This window comes from Pecten maximus, chromosome 13, assembly GCF_902652985.1.
Source record: "Pecten maximus chromosome 13, xPecMax1.1, whole genome shotgun sequence".
Classification (NCBI taxonomy): Eukaryota; Metazoa; Mollusca; class Bivalvia; order Pectinida; family Pectinidae; genus Pecten; species Pecten maximus.
Genome location: NC_047027.1, coordinates 9,014,661 through 9,033,998, shown reverse-complemented (window position 1 = coordinate 9,033,998; position 19,338 = coordinate 9,014,661). Strand labels below are relative to the sequence as shown.

Below are 19,338 nucleotides of genomic sequence, written 5' to 3'. Positions count from 1 at the left end.
TATTTTCAAGATTACAAGGAAACAATATAATCAATCAATATATGTAGATGTATCCAGAATTAGTGTTCACAAGACCCTAAATAATCATAGTGTCTTGTGCCTTGTGATAAAAACTAGATAGGGGAGAGATTATCAGTGTTCCATGTACACACACAACTGGGTGTTAAACCTAATATATAAATATTCTAAAATGAGAAATGAAATTCTATCTGGAAGGAGAACCTGGTAATGTTTACCTTTATATCTTTGGACTCGGTTCTCATTCTATACCTTACTCAGCATGACAAATCATGAACGGTATATGATCGTGTAAGAACATCCCTGCCTAACACTACACAATCAATACAATGTACAAAGATTCACCTTGAAGTTTTCAACATTTTTCACAAATTTTCACAAACACAACAGCCAAGTGCAAACCTTATAGCCAAACTTCCGAGACTTTAAGCCTTTGAATGTTGACTGAATCTTAAGTGCTGCTTTCGCGACTTCAGGGTCATTCAAATCAATGTCAATTTCTTCCTCGACTGGAATATTGACGAGAGGTGGAGTGTCCGTTTTTGTGATATTTAGATTATTAACAGGTGGTGACTATGATGAAAAGAGAAAGTAGAAAGAAAAACAGTTTGTGAATTGTGGTAATGAAAATGTACTCATGCATGATATTTATATCAGAGAGTACCAGGTTTATTCAAATTTTTTTTTCAATTTTCTTAAAATTTGTAACTTCTTAAAAAAAAAAGAAATTTTCTGAAACATATCCAAACTTCCTATTTCAGTTTCAAGTCTGGAGTTTCTCTTGAAAACACCATATACCCATGCAATCTAGTAAAAAAAATGTGTTTGATATTGTTTTTAAGTTGCTAAAGTTTACAACTTCTAAAAAATAAGAGAAAATTGTTTTCTTAATGATATTCTAACTTCCTTTTACAATATCGTGTTCTGAATTTGTAACATTTCATCAAATAAAATGATATATATAAAGTGTATCCCTTTGTGAAATTTGCTGAAAATTATATAAAAAATACAATGAATTCATCCAAAACTAAGTTCCTACAGCCCTTGTGTCAAACCCTTACGTTCTCTGCAAAATTTATGCTTTATGTTCTTCAGAAATATAGTAATTGATTAATTTAACAGCTCTGTAGGTTAAAATACACTGCTGACATTCGCAATCAACTTTACAGCAGGTATAGAAAATTTACTTGCCACATAATTAACACAAAGTTAAATAGATTCTTAGCAAGAACAGCACAGCTAAGACATTTTATCTAGAATCATCATCCCCCCCCCCCACCCCCAAGCTAAGCATAAAACATCAATAACTCTTATCATATCATAAAAGAAGCAGAAAATATGACAAGAAACAAGAGAGACAAGAAAAGAAGATTTCAAACCTCCACACCAGCCGGTACTCTTGTCTTTGACTTCCGTGCCTTTAGTCCTTTGAAACTTGATTGGATTTTTACCGCTGCTTTTTCTACTTCCGGGTCATTGAGGTCAATATCAATAACTTCCTCTTCGCGTGGAACACTCTCCATCGAGTTCTGTGTAGGTGGTGAGGCGGATATAGGCTCCTACAGGAGTAGGTAGGGTCCAATATTGAAGTGTTTGAGAAAAAGAGGAGCTTGAAATCATCAGCCCATTTAGAGACACAAAGTTTTACTATAAATCAGTTACATTGGAGCATTCCTATATCAAAAACGACAGTTTGGATACAAACTGAACAATATCATATAAATCTGTACTGATGTATCTCAGACCTGTTACAATACTTGTCAATAGAGTCCAAACACAACAATAGGGAAAACAAGGAAAACAAAACCTAAATGGTACAGAACAAATCAGAATTGCAATGTTGATGCAAAATGACAGATTGAAACTCAAATATCAACAAAGGAAGAAGTTGGAAAAATAAAAACAGAGAACCCAAACCATCACAGAGAGAAGGATGAGACGGATGAAATCAGAAATTTTATGTATGACAATCACAAAACGTGTGTATATAACCGACAATGCCTAGAAGGCTATTTGTCAGGAACATTGCCATGTTGAAGATAAAAGATAGCAGGTATTTCATGCAGAAGACAGAAGATGAGAGATTTGGGCCCCGTGAATGTCATCCAAAACAAAGAAGACTATATCAAAGAGGCACATGTGAAACTTACAACAACAGCCCCAGATCTGCATAACTCATACTCACAACAAAGGCCCCAGATCTGCATAACTCATACTCACAACAAAGGCCCCAGATCTGCATAACTCATACTCACAACAAAGGCCCCAGATCTGCATAACTCATACTCACAACAAAGGCCCCAGATCTGCATAACTCATACTCACAACAAAGGCCCCAGATCTGCATAACTCATACTCACAACAAAGGCCCCAGATCTGCATAACTCATACTCACAACAAAGGCCCCAGATCTGCATAACTCATACTCACAACAAAGGCCCCAGATCTGCATAACTCATACTCATAAAGGTATATATATACAGTGATGAAACCTGTGAGGAGGTATCTAACATTTAAGGCCATTATTATAGACTTAATGATGATTAACTTAGAGAAAACTTATTTTTATTACAGGCTGTAAACTTCCTCCTCATTACAGCATGTCCGGTATATCCCTGTATGATGTTGTGTAACAGACCAGCAGGCGGGAGTGAGAGAGGATGATGGAGTTCTATGTTCTAGGATGACATTTAACAAAGGAAGTTTTCCTTCTAAAAGGACCATAATAAGTGAACGTATCCACATAAGTTAACTACCAGTCCAGTGAAGATAATAAAGCCCACATTATGACAAAACAGGAAACTAAACACCATCATAGGGACGAATTGTTAGCTTGAAGAACAAAAAATTACACAAATGTTAGATTTTAAAAGTGACCTTTATTGTTATAGAAAGTGTGAAGGTCTTTGTCTTCAGGAAACCTATTTTTGGTTTCAAACAATCATCTCAATTTCAGATATTTGCAAAGACAAATGAAATCAGGAGGACCCACCACACTGTAACAACATCTTATGTGCCAATCCTCAACAGAGACCTGGGTCATGTGACAGCATTTAAACATTTAATTTGCCCAAAAGTTACCCATTCTCTGCATGCAAAACTTCATTTGTAATCTGTATAAAGTAAAGGAAATGAAGTTACCGCCCACACTTGTAAAATGATGATTGATGAGTTGAAGGTTTACCATGACATCTACTTTACACAGGAAATGGAAGGAGTGTGTGTAATGTTAGTATACTGGTGATATACTGTAGTTATGGACCTATAAACCCAACACATGATGTAGTTATGGAAATATAAACCCAACAGATGATGTAGTTATGGACCTACAAACCCAACACATGATGTAGTTATGGACATGCAACCCCAACAGATGATGTAGTTATGGACCTACAAACCCAACACATGATGTAGTTATGGACATATAAACCCAACATATGATGTAGTTATGGAAATATAAACCCAACACATGATGTAGTTATGGACATATAAACCCAACACATGATGTAGTTATGGACATATAAACCCAACAGATGATGTAGTTATGGACCTATAAACCCAAAACATGATGTAGTGTGCAGTGAAATGAACATGTACATAATATTTCTATTAAAAAACTAGTATATATAATAAAAACATTAAAAATATCCCGAAGAAATTATTAAAGTACAAAAATACATTAATACGGCATTGAAAACATCAACACAGATTAAAAAACTTGGTTTTATATCACACGGTAAACAAACTGGACCCTGATTAACAAAGATCATGTGGCTTGAGGATCAAATTGACAGTATTGTTACAAATTCTAGAAATTCATTTGAGAGAAAGTAAACCAACAATAAAATCTAGGATTTGCAATCATAATGATAGAATGTCGATCAAACACATATAAGATATAACTGATATTTTAAATGTTTTAGTTTACAATATTTATTTAAATAAAAAAGAAACAATAGGAATAAGTCCTTATTGATATGAAATTAGATAAACATATTAATAGTATCACCAATGAGTGAATTTAAGTTTAAAAATATGTTTTCCATTTGACACTTAGATAAGCTGCAAGAAGTCATTGCACAGATTATATAAGGTTCAATGTGAAAAGATCCTGACAAAGACAGTGAAAATGACAAGAATCAGAAAGAACATTAAACATGCTAAAAACTGCATTGTAAAATGTCAACCAGATTGAATTTAAAACATGATGAAGCAATGAGTGGATAATAATGATTGAAAAAAGTGTGATATATAATATCACATTCTGAAAGTAACTAATTTGTGAACCATTCATGCAAAGTCCTGCAAATCTAAATAATGATACTGTAAAAAAAGAGAAATTAAAATGACAAAAACTCTATGTGCCATCAAACCTTGATTGATTTGAGTTCCCTCCGAGTTTTTAGACCTTTATATCCGGCCTGAATTTTACTGGCAGCCCTTTCCACCTCAGGATCTGCCAAATCAATGTCTATTTCACTGTCGACCTCCCCTACATGTTTATCATCTCCACCAGGGATGTTGGTTTGTCCTCTGTCGGTCTCAGAAGCCGACTGTAACACAAGTACAGTATCTTAGCAGGCTTGAGCGATATTGATCGGTACTAGTACTCACAGTGATAAAAAAAAACTCAACTACACAGCTTCAAATGACTGTATGTTTCAATATATGGTTATAGTGGTAAGATTTCTCAACCCTGCCGTTAAACGTTACACTGAAAATTCATGTGTCAAAGAAGTATTCAAATGTCATATGGTAATTATAATGAAAAGTTATTTTCTTATGAACTCTTTCTCAAAACTTTGAAATCAAAACAGGAATAACATGTCGGTAACATGCCAACAACTGATGGAGCAAAGTTTAAAAAAGGTACACAGTGTAAAACGAAGATGGTGAAAAAAACGTGACGGCACCGCGAGGCAAGTGGTGTCATCCAAGTGTGCATGAGCTTTGTCTGATTGATCGTGAGGAAAGTAAAAGTCGTACCGAGGGGAAAAATAATGTGATGAAACATCACGATAACATACGCATCGAAAACTGTACAAACACCTGAGCTCGTGTGTATACTGACAGTAGCACACCTACAATAGACACTGGGAGATCTGTCCCCACAGTTATAGTTACACATACTGGGAGATCTGTCCCCACAGTTATAGTTACACATACTGGGAGATCTGTCTCCACAGTTATAGTTACACATACTGGGAGATCTGTCCCCACAGTTATAGTTACACATACTGGGAGATCTGTCCCCACAGTTATAGTTACACATACTGGGAGATCTGTCCCCACAGTTATAGTTACACATACTGGGAGATCTGTCTCCACAGTTATAGTTACATACTGGGAGATCTGTCTCCACAGTTATAGTTACACATACTGGGAGATCTGTCTCCACAGTTATAGTTACACATACTGGGAGATCTGTCTCCACAGTTATAGTTACACATACTGGGAGATCTGTCCCCACAGTTATAGTTACACATACTGGGAGATCTGTCTCCACAGTTATAGTTAGATACTGGGAGATCTGTCTCCATAGTTATAGTTACACATACTGGGAGATCTGTCTCCACAATTATAGTTACTCATACTGGGAGATCTGTCTCCACAGTTATAGTTAGATACTGGGAGATCTGTCTCCACAGTTATAGTTAGATACTGGGAGATCTGTCTCCACAGTTATAGTTACACATACTGGGAGATCTGTCCCACAGTTATAGTTACACATACTGGGAGATCTGTCTCCACAGTTATAGTTACACATACTGGGAGATCTGTCCCCACAGTTATAGTTACACATACTGGGAGATCTGTCTCCACAGTTATAGTTACACATACTGGGAGATCTGTCTCCACAGTTATAGTTACACATACTGGGAGATCTGTCTCCACAGTTATAGTTACATACTGGGAGATCTGTCTCCACAGTTATAGTTACACATACTGGGAGATCTGTCTCCACAGTTATAGTTACACATACTGGGAGATCTGTCTCCACAGTTATAGTTATACATACTGGGAGATCTGTCTCCACAGTTATAGTTACACATACTGGGAGATCTGTCTCCACAGTTATAGTTAGATACTGGGAGATCTGTCTCCATAGTTATAGTTACACATACTGGGAGATCTGTCTCCACAGTTATAGTTACACATACTGGGAGATCTGTCTCCACAGTTATAGTTACACATACTGGGAGATCTGTCTCCACAGTTATAGTTACACATACTGGGAGATCTGTCTCCACAGTTATAGTTAGATACCGGGAGATCTGTCTCCACAGTTATAGTTATACATACCGGGAGATCTGTCTCCACAGTTATAGTTACATACTGGGAGATCTGTCTCCACAGTTATAGTTACACATACTGGGAGATCTGTTCCCACAGTTATAGTTACACATACTGGGAGATCTGTCTCCACAGTTATAGTTACACATACTGGGAGATCTGTCCCCACAGTTATAGTTACACATACTGGGAGATCTGTCTCCACAGTTATAGTTAGATACTGGGAGATCTGTCTCCACAGTTAAAGTTACACATACTGGGAGATCTGTCTCCACAGTTATAGTTACTCATACTGGGAGATCTGTCTCCATAGTTATAGTTACACATACTGGGAGATCTGTCTCCACAGTTATAGTTACACATACTGGGAGATCTGTCTCCACAGTTATAGTTACACATACTGGGAGATCTGTCTCCACAGTTATAGTTAGATACTGGGAGATCTGTCTCCACAGTTATAGTTACATACTGGGAGATCTGTCTCCACAGTTACAGTTACTCATACTGGGAGATCTGTCTCCACAGTTATAGTTAGATACTGGGAGATCTGTCTCCACAGTTATAGTTAGATATTGGGAGATCTGTCCCCACAGTTATAGTTACACATACTGGGAGATCTGTCTTTCACAGTTATAGTTACACATACTGGGAGATCTGTCTCCACAGTTATAGTTACACATACTGGGAGATCTGTCCCCACAGTTATAGTTACACATACTGGGAGATCTGTCTCCACAGTTATAGTTACACATACTGGGAGATCTGTCTCCACAGTTATAGTTACACATACTGGGAGATCTGTCTCCACAGTTATAGTTACACATACTGGGAGATCTGTCTCCACAGTTATAGTTACTCATACTGGGAGATCTGTCTCCACAGTTATAGTTAGATATTGGGAGATCTGTCTCCACAGTTATAGTTACACATACTGGGAGATCTGTCTCCACAGTTATAGTTACACATATTGGGAGATCTGTCCCCACAGTTATAGTTACACATACTGGGAGATCTGTCTCCACAGTTATAGTTAGATACTGGGAGATCTGTCTCCATAGTTATAGTTACACATACTGGGAGATCTGTCTCCACAATTATAGTTACTCATACTGGGAGATCTGTCTCCACAGTTATAGTTACACATACTGGGAGATCTGTCTCCACAGTTATAGTTACACATACTGGGAGATCTGTCCCCACAGTTATAGTTACACATACTGGGAGATCTGTCTCCACAGTTATAGTTACACATACTGGGAGATCTGTCCCCACAGTTATAGTTACACATACTGGGAGATCTGTCTCCACAGTTACAGTTAGATACTGGGAGATCAGTCACCTTCATCACTGTTACTGTAGATAAATAGACCAGAGAATTTGTGGTCACCTTTAAAAAATTGAAAACCATCTGGGTCGATGATTATGAAATATTTTTGATACTTGTTAATGCTACTATTCTCATGGAATGTCTGTTATGGACAAGTTATGAAAATGTAATACAGAGTGATACAACACAGCTACTAATGAGGTCGGTAATCAAAGATTCCAACTCCCAGTGGTGACAGAGGAACAACAGATACAATCAAACCCCACACATATCTATCACCAAGGGGTCTAGAGGTCAACCATGGACAGAAATCTCTGATGTTAGAGACTAGCACTAAGAGGTCTAGAGGTCAACAAAGGCCAGAAATAGCCAATGGTACAGATTAACACCAAGAGGTCTAGAGGTCAACAAAGGACAGAAATCTCTGATGTTAGAGACTAGCACTAAGAGGTATAGAGGTCAACAAAGGGCAGAAATCTCTGATGTTAGAGACTAGAACTAAGAGGTCTAAAGGTGAACCATGGACAGAAATCTCTGATGATAGAGACTAGCACTCAGAGGGCTAGAGGTCAACCATGGACAGAAATCTCTGATGATAGAGACTAGCGCTCAGAGGGCTAGAGGTCAACCATGGACAGAAATCTCTAATGATAGAGACTAGCACTAAGAGGTCTAGAGGTCAACCAAGGGCAGAAATCTCTGATGATAGAGACTAGCACTGAGAGGTCTAGAGGTGAACCAAGGACAGAAATCTCCAATGATAGAGACTAGCACTAAGAGGTCTAGAGGTCAACCAAGGGCAGAAATCTCTGATGATAGAGACTAGCACTGAGAGGTCTAGAGGTGAACCAAGGACAGAAATCTCCAATGATAGAGACTAGCACTAAGAGGTCTAGAGGTCAACCAAGGACAGAAATCTCTAATGATAGAGACTTGCCCCAACAGGTCAAGAGGTCAACAAAGGGCAGAGATCTCCAATGGTACAGATTAACACTTAGAGGTCTAGAGGTGAACCAAGTACAAACCTTCAATGATAAATACTAGCACCAAGAGGTCTAGAGGTCAACCATGATCAGAAATCTCTGATGATAGAGACTAGCACTAAGAGGTCTAGAGGTCAACAAAGGGCAGAAATCTCTGATGATAGAGACTAGCACTGAGAGGTCTAGAGGTGAACCAAGGACAGAAATCTCCAATGATAGAGACTAGCACTGAGAGGTCTAGAGGTCAACAAGGGACAGAACTATCCAATGATAGAGACTTACCCCAACAGGTCTAGAGGTCAACAAAGGGCAGAAATCCCCAATGACAGAGACTAGGACAAAGAGGTCTAGAGGTGAATCATGGACAAACCTTCAATGACAGTGTTATAGACGATGATTATATGTATCATATTCATAGAATTCTATACTCTGTGCTGAAGGTCAATAGAACTTTACCACGTACAATGTTGACCACAGTTTGGAAACACCCAGGAAACGCCGGGGGTCAGAAATCACAGAAGCCAGACTGACAAACTACAAATTGTATAACGAGTATTGATTTGGCAGGCCCTTATAGATACAATGCTATGCTTTATTCACAAACCATGACACTGAAACACAGGAAGCCAGACGATGAGAACATTAGTTACAAGTGTACAAGTATCACCTCAAAATTGTCCAGCAACCTGCCAATAAAAATCACGCCTGAATTGTTATCCCCATCTATATTGCCATCCTTATCCTACAGGTCCCTATTCCATAAAGCAATGATTCCTTATTCTATAAATAGATAAAGTCACCAAAATGAAGCAATTAAAGCACCCATCACCATCAGCCCTTGTAACTTCAAAGAAATCTCAGCTAGATTTATCATCTGTCTTAGCTTTAGCAAAAAAGTAAAATTGACATTTAAGCAATTACTGAAAATTGCTTAAAAACATGTCCCCTACAAGTCCTCACAAGTTCAAAGGGACATAACTCGGCCAATAATGATGAACAGTATACACACAATTACAAAGCAACATACTGAACTGCCCTCAGCATCTTTAAGTGTGCCGCGAACACTTTACATGTCTTTGATTTGATGGAAGGTGATGAAGTCTATACCACTAGAGGGTTAAAACTTGTAAACAGTTTTGTTTTCTATGACTGGTTTTATATGTCACCAAAATGGCTTACCACTGACATGCCATGATAATAAAGCTTGCCTTGAACACACCAAATTATGTTGTCATATCGAATGATATCACCAATATGTAAATGTCTAGGGGAAGCAATGGTTATTTCAAGACATAAAGCATAAAATAAAATGATTTTTTTTTTCTGCAAATAAATATACAGGTTTTGTTTTCAGCATTTTCAGCTACAAAAAGTACCTGTGCAATTTACACAGATGCTCAAATTACATGGTCACATTATCTTTATATATACTCCTGTAAGATCTTTGTGTGGAGACATAACCTTGAAAACACTGTATCCTTGAGATTTTCTTTTATGTCCCGATATGACTTTAGAGCTGCCTGATCCAAGGTAACTTAACAGCAGCCAAAATTGGTAAACCAATAGATTTAGCAAGATCAGCTAAAAATGTCAATACACATACATGTTTGTAAAAGCTACATATCAGCTAGATTCTAGTCAGGGAATGAAAATCCTATAACAAATGTGTCTATGTAGAGAAAACCAATATCATTAGGATAACAGTGAGGATTCAGGTTTTACCAGATATTTTCTCTGATTTATTTGACAATAAGTCATGGCATATAGAATCCAAAGTTTTCTTGCTCTTTACTACGAAACAGTAAGACAGTATTTATGAAAAGCTGTACCATGCTGAAAGGTTACCTATGGGCACACCGACAACTATGAACAAAAACAAAAACAAAAAATGATAATAGGAAATGATAAAAAGAGATCCCATCTGAGTGATAAACAATATACACCTATTACCAGCACAGAAAATAAAGACATCACGGCCGACAAACTAAGCCCGGTTTAACGTGCAGTTCGAACCTGTTTTTTACGGATTTCTTTTCGCACTTGGTGACCTTTGAAACTAGCCTGGATTTTTGTGGCTGCCTTTGCCACATCTGGATCATTTAAATCAATGTCGTCTGTATCGCCCTGATCCGCATCAGGCATTCCCGACTCCTGATCAGATAACGACTGGAATAAAAGTATCAGTTTGATTGGCTGATGTGTAGCTTTATGGATTTGATTGGCTGATGTGTAGCTTTACGGATTTGATTGGCTGATGTGTAGCTTTACGGATTTGATTGGCTGATGTGTAGCTTTACGGATTTGATTGGCTGATGTGTAATTCCATAGAGACTTTATAAGAATGGCATGTCAATATGTAACAATCTCACAATGTCAATCGCCTACGATTACGGTACATTTTAAAAGAAAACAAGTCTTCTATTGACGTCTGTGGAAAAAGCTGCATACCTATTGCATCCCTTAAGGATATTTGACATTAGGCAAATTATGAGGTGTGTGTATAGATCTAAATCATACATGGAAATTCAATCACATCTCATCATATACATGTAAAATTATGAGGTGTGTGTATAGATTTTAATCATAGATGGAAATTCAATCACATCTCATCATATACATGTAAATATTAACAATCTCTTACGTAGGCCAAAATATTCACTTTATGATATAAAGTGTCCGCTGTGTGTGCCAACACTCAGCCACACGGATCACGTAATAATTGTATCTTGTATAAGAAATCCTCACCACAATTATCACCATTACTATTGTGGTCGTGGTGTACAAATCACTGACAACATCACCACACACAGTAACGGTCCAGAGGACAGTAATGTTACAGAATGAAGTGATTGCCCCAATCCTACCTTAGTGTATGTCAGTTTGGTGACATTTTGAGCTGTTAAACAGTTAATGTGTTAACGGTCTTGTTGCTATTTTGAGACTTAGACAGCGCCTTGATGATTCCACACAGTAAACAGGTTCCCTTTAAAATCTTATATAGCAAGCGGACTCTTAAGCATAAATTGCATCTTTATCCAAATTTAAAGATGAGAATTCAGTCGCAACTATCCAAATTTGTTATCAAATATTTAATTATTCTCACTTTGTATAAAAAATCTGAGATTTGAAATGCATGAATTAGACAATTTAGCTGGAAAGACAAGAGGGAACGTGAAGGAGGCTCTATATACACTACCTTATATAGGGTAGTTGCTTGGCACAAAATTTTACTTGGGGATAAAAAAAAAATATGAATCAATTTATAGCTCAAGAATGTGATTATGGGAAATCAGAAAGAATTAATTCTTACACATGGCCAGCAGTGTACGTAATTTTCAGCATATATACCATAACTTTCTGTTATATATGTCAATATCTTCTGTGGGACAGATTTGTTTGTTTATATTTGAAATGTTACAACGCATCAACAAACATCACAGGAAACAAGGGGAGGTCACTCTGATACAATCACATAATACACAGACAAAATAGGACAATACACTTAAAACATTCACACTAAACAGACAATAATATTGTAACCTCCAGTAGATAGTCCACAGATAGGAATGGCTGAAACTCTAGAATAATTAGTATAGCAAGTAATTCAACAGGATATTTCTGAAATTCAAACATAAAATCTTTAGGTATAAAATTAGCCAACACTAAACTGAAAATAAAGACAAATCATTTCATGTCACGCATTATTATAAGTTTAAACTTTTACTAAACAATCAATTCTATAATTTGTCATTAAAACACAAATTATATACTTTAATGAACTATGTAAGCTATCTCTGGAATCCTGTTTTGATTCGATATAGAAATGAGAAGACAATATATAGAAACACTGATGTTATACATATATATATATATATACTTGACATATGATAATGTACAGGCCAACATTTACTGGAAAATCTTATCATGTATGCTGACATGGACCCTAAAAATGTCAAAATATATTGAAATGTAAATTAACAAATCAACTTTTGACATCAAAATTTACAAAAAAACTGATGTCCATACATGCAGCATTAGAAAAAATTAACACCAAACATACATCATGCTTCTTATTTAAGTGCAACCAAAATTTTTAGCTCTCACAAAAAAATATATAAATATTAAATTATTATCTAACATGCATGATGTTACCAAACACAAAATTTTAAGCTCTCACAAAAAAATATATAAATATTAAATTATTATCTAACATGCATGATGTTACCAAACACTCAATTAGATAGAGTTAAGAGAATATTAGAATTTACTGATGTACAGAAAAAAAAGTTGTATTTACTATATAATATATATTTAAACTGTCTTATGACTAATTTGATAACTGATTGTCAGTTATATTGGTCAAAACAAAAGCACAACTTGTGATAGCTTTAAGACAGGTAGCTGTTCTGTTTATCTTCACTCTGATTAGTTTTACGGTGTTGGTATTCAGGGAAATATATAAGGAAGGGATGACATAACTATTTCTTATGTAATCAAAGTTTACTGTCTTGGTAAGTGTCGGCAGTCAGAAACACCTGAAAAGACTCCAGGTAGTCTGGCTAACACTAATCATCCCTGTTATATCACCACCACTGCCTCACTGAATGCTTTCTATCACTCTACAACCTAATCTAAATCAAATTATGATTTTCTAGATTTCTGCCGTATAGATTCTGAGAATTTTATCAGATTGATTTTTTAGGACTTGGCAAGTCTATAAAATGAGTTGTTCACATGTACAATTCTAAAGAATGATGACTCTAAATTGACTCCTTTGGCCTTGCATGAAGCTATGGAGGAAACACAGATGGCCGTTAATTGGTCTTATGGTTCTTGAGAAGAAGTTGAACATGTCAAAGGATGAAGGAAGATGATAATGGACTTGGCTCATGTGACTATGCTACCATATCCATGGATGTTTCAGAAATCTTGATTACAGGGTTGACTTGTTAGGAGCTAACTTTCCATCAGGAATGGGTTAATACTATATATATAAATCATCACATGCTCAGGTCAGACACGGGTTAGTCAGTCTAACTATCAACAGAACACAAGTAAGTTCACAGACAATTCTTAGTAATTAACACAGTTGTCAAAATTTTTCTGAAATTTATTTTCAGAATTTTTTTTCTTTTAATTCTCATATCTTTTTCTCATCTTACACTCTTAATTTTGATATAATTTTCTTCTCTTACTTTCGCATATTTTGTTTCTAATTTTCAATAATATTTTATTCTTTTACTTATACATATTTTGTTTCTAATTTTCAAAGATTTTTTTTCCTCTCTTTTCTTTCTTTTAAAAAGTATGTCAATGCAATCGAATATAAATGAAACTTTTAAAAGAAATATTTGCTAATATAAAAAATAATTATGTTTTTCTTATAAAATCTTTTAAAATTCTACAATTACAATTCCTAAAAAGATATATGCTTTGAAATTTATTTCCCTAGATGTACGTATCTGAAAAACTGACTAATGTATTATAATAGGAACCTGAAATTCCTTTAAAAATCCATACATTTTTTTGCAGGAAAATTCCAAATTAAGATTTTCTTTCCTGTAAAAATTGGAACCGTATTTACAGGATTGACATGCTACTCCAGTTGTTAAATTAGATTACAGGGATGAGAAAACTACAAAGGAACATGCAGGAACAAAAGAATTCAAATGGTATCCCAACCTGTTGTCCTTTCATGTCTTTTCGAGTCTTATAACCCTTAAACCCAGCCTGAATTTTTGTGGCAGCATTTACGACATCAGGGTCATTTAAATCAATGTCTATCTTTTCAGGCTCGCTTTTCTCTGTCTCATCAGACTTTGGAGCATCTTGGCTAGACTGTAAAAAGTTAATACAGAATATCGGTAATTCCTATGGATATTGAAATCAAATACCACGAAATACAATCTTTTGGCAATCCCAGCTATACTAGCTAGCTGTGTTATAAATGTATATTAAGTTCATCTAAGCAAGAACAATAACAATCTGAGGAAAATTTAGGATATTGATAGCAGTAGAAAATCTGCTTTTCTATAGTAACTTTGGCCTTTGACATTTTTCTATATATTTTTAAATGCTTACTTCATTGACTTTATAAAATTAACTGATCATAGATGATTTAATGCTGAATGAAATAAAAATAAATTAATATTTCAAATTTCCTTGACAAACAAAAAACTACCAGACATATACAGCTTGGATCATGAAGAGGGGCACCTGACATTGGTCCATTCTGGGCCAATGTTATATATTTAGTGGATCTAAGTTTTAAAAAATTCACACTGATCATCAATTCCAATACTTTTTTAATAAAGGATTAAATATTTCGGAATGGGGATATGTTTTGTGGTAATTATTAAAAGTCCGAAATTTCAAATCAAAACTTATTTTCATTCTGCTTAAAAGTCCGAAATTTCAAATCAAAACTTATTTTCATTCTGCATGTTTTGTTTTCTATCAATATAATGAAGCATCCATGGGTCTAGCTTTCTTGTCTCATGGACATGCATTTTAATGTATTTAAGTGTGTCAAAAAAATTAATGGTGGTAGTGAGAATATGGTTTTATAAGCTTTGAAATCCTATGATACTTGGCAGTGCTGTGATATAGTATACAGAAGCTGTTGGTGACATACACCTACAAGTATTATAATTTGACTGCATTAAGAAATGTCATTTGAATTCCAACACCTTTCAAACAAAAAAACTCACTTCTTATACCATGGTTATACCAACAACACAGTTTGAAACTACTTATTGTACTATACATCAAAACATCATTATTTGGAATCCACCATATGTGTATGATACTTATAATCATCATCATACATGTCAACCTTCTAATTTTTAAGAGAAGTTTTCTATTTATATATCTTTATTTTTTTGCAATATTGATAGTGAAACTTTACATTATACAAAAAGTCTAATTCATCCACATAAAGAGCAGTTAAATTGATATAGATTTAAGGTTCGTCAACATGTCATTATACAATATGTACTTTATAAACTTTTGTTCAACAAAATATGGAAATTTTTCTTTTCAAATCATGTTAAGCTGGACCGAACTTTGATGCAATTTGACAAAAAAAAAAAAAAAAAGAGAATGTTCCACATTCAATGCAATTTACTATTTTTTTTAAACTGTTCATTTTGTTCAAAGTCAGTTGTCACATATCCCCTTCACCATATATAGAAACCTGCTTGAACAAACAGTATCAATACAATAAAAGATATGAAACATTCAATATAAAGTCTACAAAGGATTAAGCATTCTTAGGCCAGCATTAAGGAGGATCCTGAAAACAAAACTATATAAGTTTATGATATCTTGTATCCATGGTGATACACTTCAGCATGCTATTTCTATTTTTATAAATTTTCAGGGTTTGATGCCCTCTGAACAGCAAGAGTCATATAAGGGCAGACACTTTATATTAAGAAACACACCAGTTCAGCAGCTGTAACTTAAACTATCACTGAAATAGAACAATGACAGGCAAACAGAGTGATATATATACTTAATTCATTTACAACAGTCGTTAATCAATATACAGACACCAGCATATACCAACAAAATGTACTTATAAACAAAAATACTTCAGTACATACATGAAATAAAAATCAATACATTTAACCAAATTAAACATTTATGATATTTCATAAAGTAGAGATATCTTCGTTAGTATTTCTGATACATATGTTTAGTAGAGGAATGTATAATTTGGACAAGCAAGGTTGGTTATTTGTTTCCAATGTAGATTTATATCTACGATGTAATATATACAGATCGATACATGAGCAGGGGAGATAAGCGGTGTTATTATATTGTTCACTCCTAAGACTTGTGTGTGTATATAGGAAAATACTTAATAAGAAAATTTCACAAATTCATTAGTATTTTGATAATTTAAAGGAAAAACTATCTGTTATAAAATATCTACAAAAACCCTTTACCGTCTAGCAATTTCTAGCAACTACATTAGCCGTATGTATTAAATTGTAATTATTTTGTACTTAACTATAGAAGGAAAATCATACAATAATAATATAAAACAAAGAATTATCATTGTTAAATATTGTATTTATATTCACTTTGATTCATTAGAATATTCAGAAAAAATAAACACAGGTAAACAATTTTTTTTTTTTTTTTTTTTAATTTTTTTTTATAATACTCTAAATTGTAATAATGTATAGAAAAAGAAAAACAATTGTACTCCCTGATTTGACAGAGTACTACTGATATATTTCTAAAGTTGTACATCTAGTGTCTAGAATAGATTATATAATATATACTCCCTCTGAGTAGGTACATCTACATCAAACCCATTATATATTAATCTAGAAAAAATATATTTCATTAAATACAGGAAAGATCCATAATGCTTCCAGGAAAAGAGCAAATACGGGTCAGTTCTGTCAAGGTGCATATTACAACAGTAAATTATACTTGTTTAATAATTCTTTTACCTATGTTCAACAATAAATCCAATTGTAAAATATACCATCAAATGAAGTTATTCATTAAGCAAGTCTTCGGACAAATCAGGATACAAAACAAATGTGGATTTTAGGAATATTAAAAAAACAATATTGCAAATTCCATTTAACATGAAAATATAAATAAAGAAAACAAAAACAAAAATCATTAGAATCCTTCTATCATTTCAAATAAGAAACTGGCTGAAGATGACTTTCACAAAAAAGGCATAATGAATGGTATTAAGGTGTTAAATTTAATAATCAACTGTTAAATATGCAACTTGAGAAAATCTGAGCGACGCTGTAGTAGAGGAGTAGAACTGTTAAATACAGAATGTTGGTCTATGTTTTGTTTTGGAGAGAGAGCAATAGATTCTCTAACTAGTAATAACTCTACAGCTGTATCACCTGTTCATTTTGCTCTTCAGTCTGTGTGGAAGGACTTTCCTCAACTTTTTCCTCTGATTTTTCATCTGTTGTTTTTTCAGCTGGAGTATCTGATACATTTTCATCAAGTTTTTCTTCTGATTGAGCCTGATCTACGGTTTCCTTCGCAATTTCTTGAGAAGTTTGTTCTAATTTGTTTTCATCAACTTTCTCTTCAGATTTTTCTTCAATCTGAGTTTCCTCAACTTTTTCATCAGAGTTTTGTTCTCTGACCTCATCTAATTGTTCATCAGTTTTTTGTTCAGAAACTTCATCAGTTTTTTGTTCAGAAACTTCATCAGTTTTTTGTTCAGAAACTTCATCGGTTTTTTGTTCAGAAGCTTCGTCAGATTTTTGCTCTGAAACTTCAGTTTCATCTATTTTTTTATCAGATGTTTCCTCTTTAACTTCATCAGTATTTTCTTGGGAAGTCTCATCTACTTTAGTTTCATCTGATTTCTCTTGAGTTACCTCCCCTGTATCAGATACTCCAGCCTCTTCTCCACCAGATGTCTGTGTTGTTCCCTGTGATTTAGTGAATTGGAAGTTCATGTGGCAGCTATCGAATTGACAGAAGTACAAGTCTTTCTCTCTTAAGTACCTCTATAATTGAACTCATCAGTTCATCTCCATTAAAAGTAAAAGAATTCTAGATTCTTACATTGGTAATAAAAAAAAATAAAAAAAAATAGCACACTAATGTTAAGTTTATAAATAATCATTAGAAATAGCATTGTGTTGTTCTTAAAAGGAAATTCTGAACTTACAGCCAAGATGATGTATAATTTTTTCAATTAGGTGATTAAATAATCTGATTACAATAAGAACAAAAAATATGAGAAATCTTATTTCTATCGTAATCTGAAATTATAATATATACAAATGTATGCTACATTCCAAATACTTGTGTGACCTTGACTAACCTCAAATTGGTGCTTGTTTATGTGTTTATAAGCTGATCCCACTAATATATTTACTGTATTGATTACCAAGGAAGCAGGTACAACATATAAAGTCGGTTATTCCTTTCGCTTGAAAACAGTCCGGAGAAGCATTCTGTATAAAGAAGATGTATATAATATTAATCAGATCACTGGTACACATACTCATGATGTATGTATTTACCTTCATTTCCTTTCTCGTCCTGTGGCCACGGAAACCTGCCTGAATCTTGGTCGCTGCTTTTTCTACTTCAGGATCATCAAGATTAATATCAATTTCTTCTTTTTTCTCCTCAGTGCTGGTCTCTTGGGATTCCTAGTAAGAAAAATCAAAATCATATTGATTGATGGAACTTTCATATGTATATCAGACACCAAACTAACAGAAAATACAGCAAATACTACCGACTTCCTCCCTTAAAGGTTACACATTACAAAACAGAAATTTAAATGGTGGTGTTGAAAGTTGCCATAGAAATCATAGAAGCTAGCTGTTAAAACTAGAAAATGTCTGTTAGACATAAATGACCCGCTGCCACTTGACACCCTGATCACATCACATCAGTAGTTAAAATTCCAGAGATTAGCTACTGTGTAGTTACATTGGGATGAGACGGGACGCAGTGCGGCGGTTTGGGACAGACATGGGTAACACTATAAGCCCCCTATTTCATGGCGGCCGGGGGGCATAAAAAGGTTTTGCTGGTATGTCAGCTAATTTTGTCGTAAAAGAATTAAATGATACTGACACTCCCAAGAATGATTAAATGGAAATGAATTTCAGTAAGACACTATCTTTGATGTTTTTCTGATATTCTCAGTCATGATATCTCAATGTTGATACTAAGCAGATTCATCTGCAAACTGTT

At 34.6% G+C, this 19,338-nt stretch overlaps 1 protein-coding gene across 8 annotated transcripts in view; it reads right to left on the bottom strand.

Moving 5' to 3' along the window:
• The window catches only part of LOC117341050 (titin-like), a 111,022-nt gene that overhangs the window by 24,881 nt on the left and 66,803 nt on the right, over positions 1 to 19,338 (bottom strand). For 6 of the 8 annotated variants that reach the window (XM_033902867.1, XM_033902872.1, XM_033902869.1 and 3 more), the window contains 6 exons: positions 18,654 to 18,785; positions 17,511 to 18,053; positions 14,305 to 14,460; positions 4,392 to 4,571; positions 1,398 to 1,577; positions 421 to 591 (listed from right to left, as the gene is read on the bottom strand). In XM_033902867.1, coding sequence (XP_033758758.1) covers positions 421 to 591; positions 1,398 to 1,577; positions 4,392 to 4,571; positions 14,305 to 14,460; positions 17,511 to 18,053; positions 18,654 to 18,785 — 1,362 coding nt within the window. The remainder of the gene's footprint in view (positions 1 to 420; positions 592 to 1,397; positions 1,578 to 4,391; positions 4,572 to 14,304; positions 14,461 to 17,510; positions 18,054 to 18,653; positions 18,786 to 19,338) is intronic. The other 2 variants (XM_033902873.1, XM_033902874.1) reach the window with 1 other exon arrangement.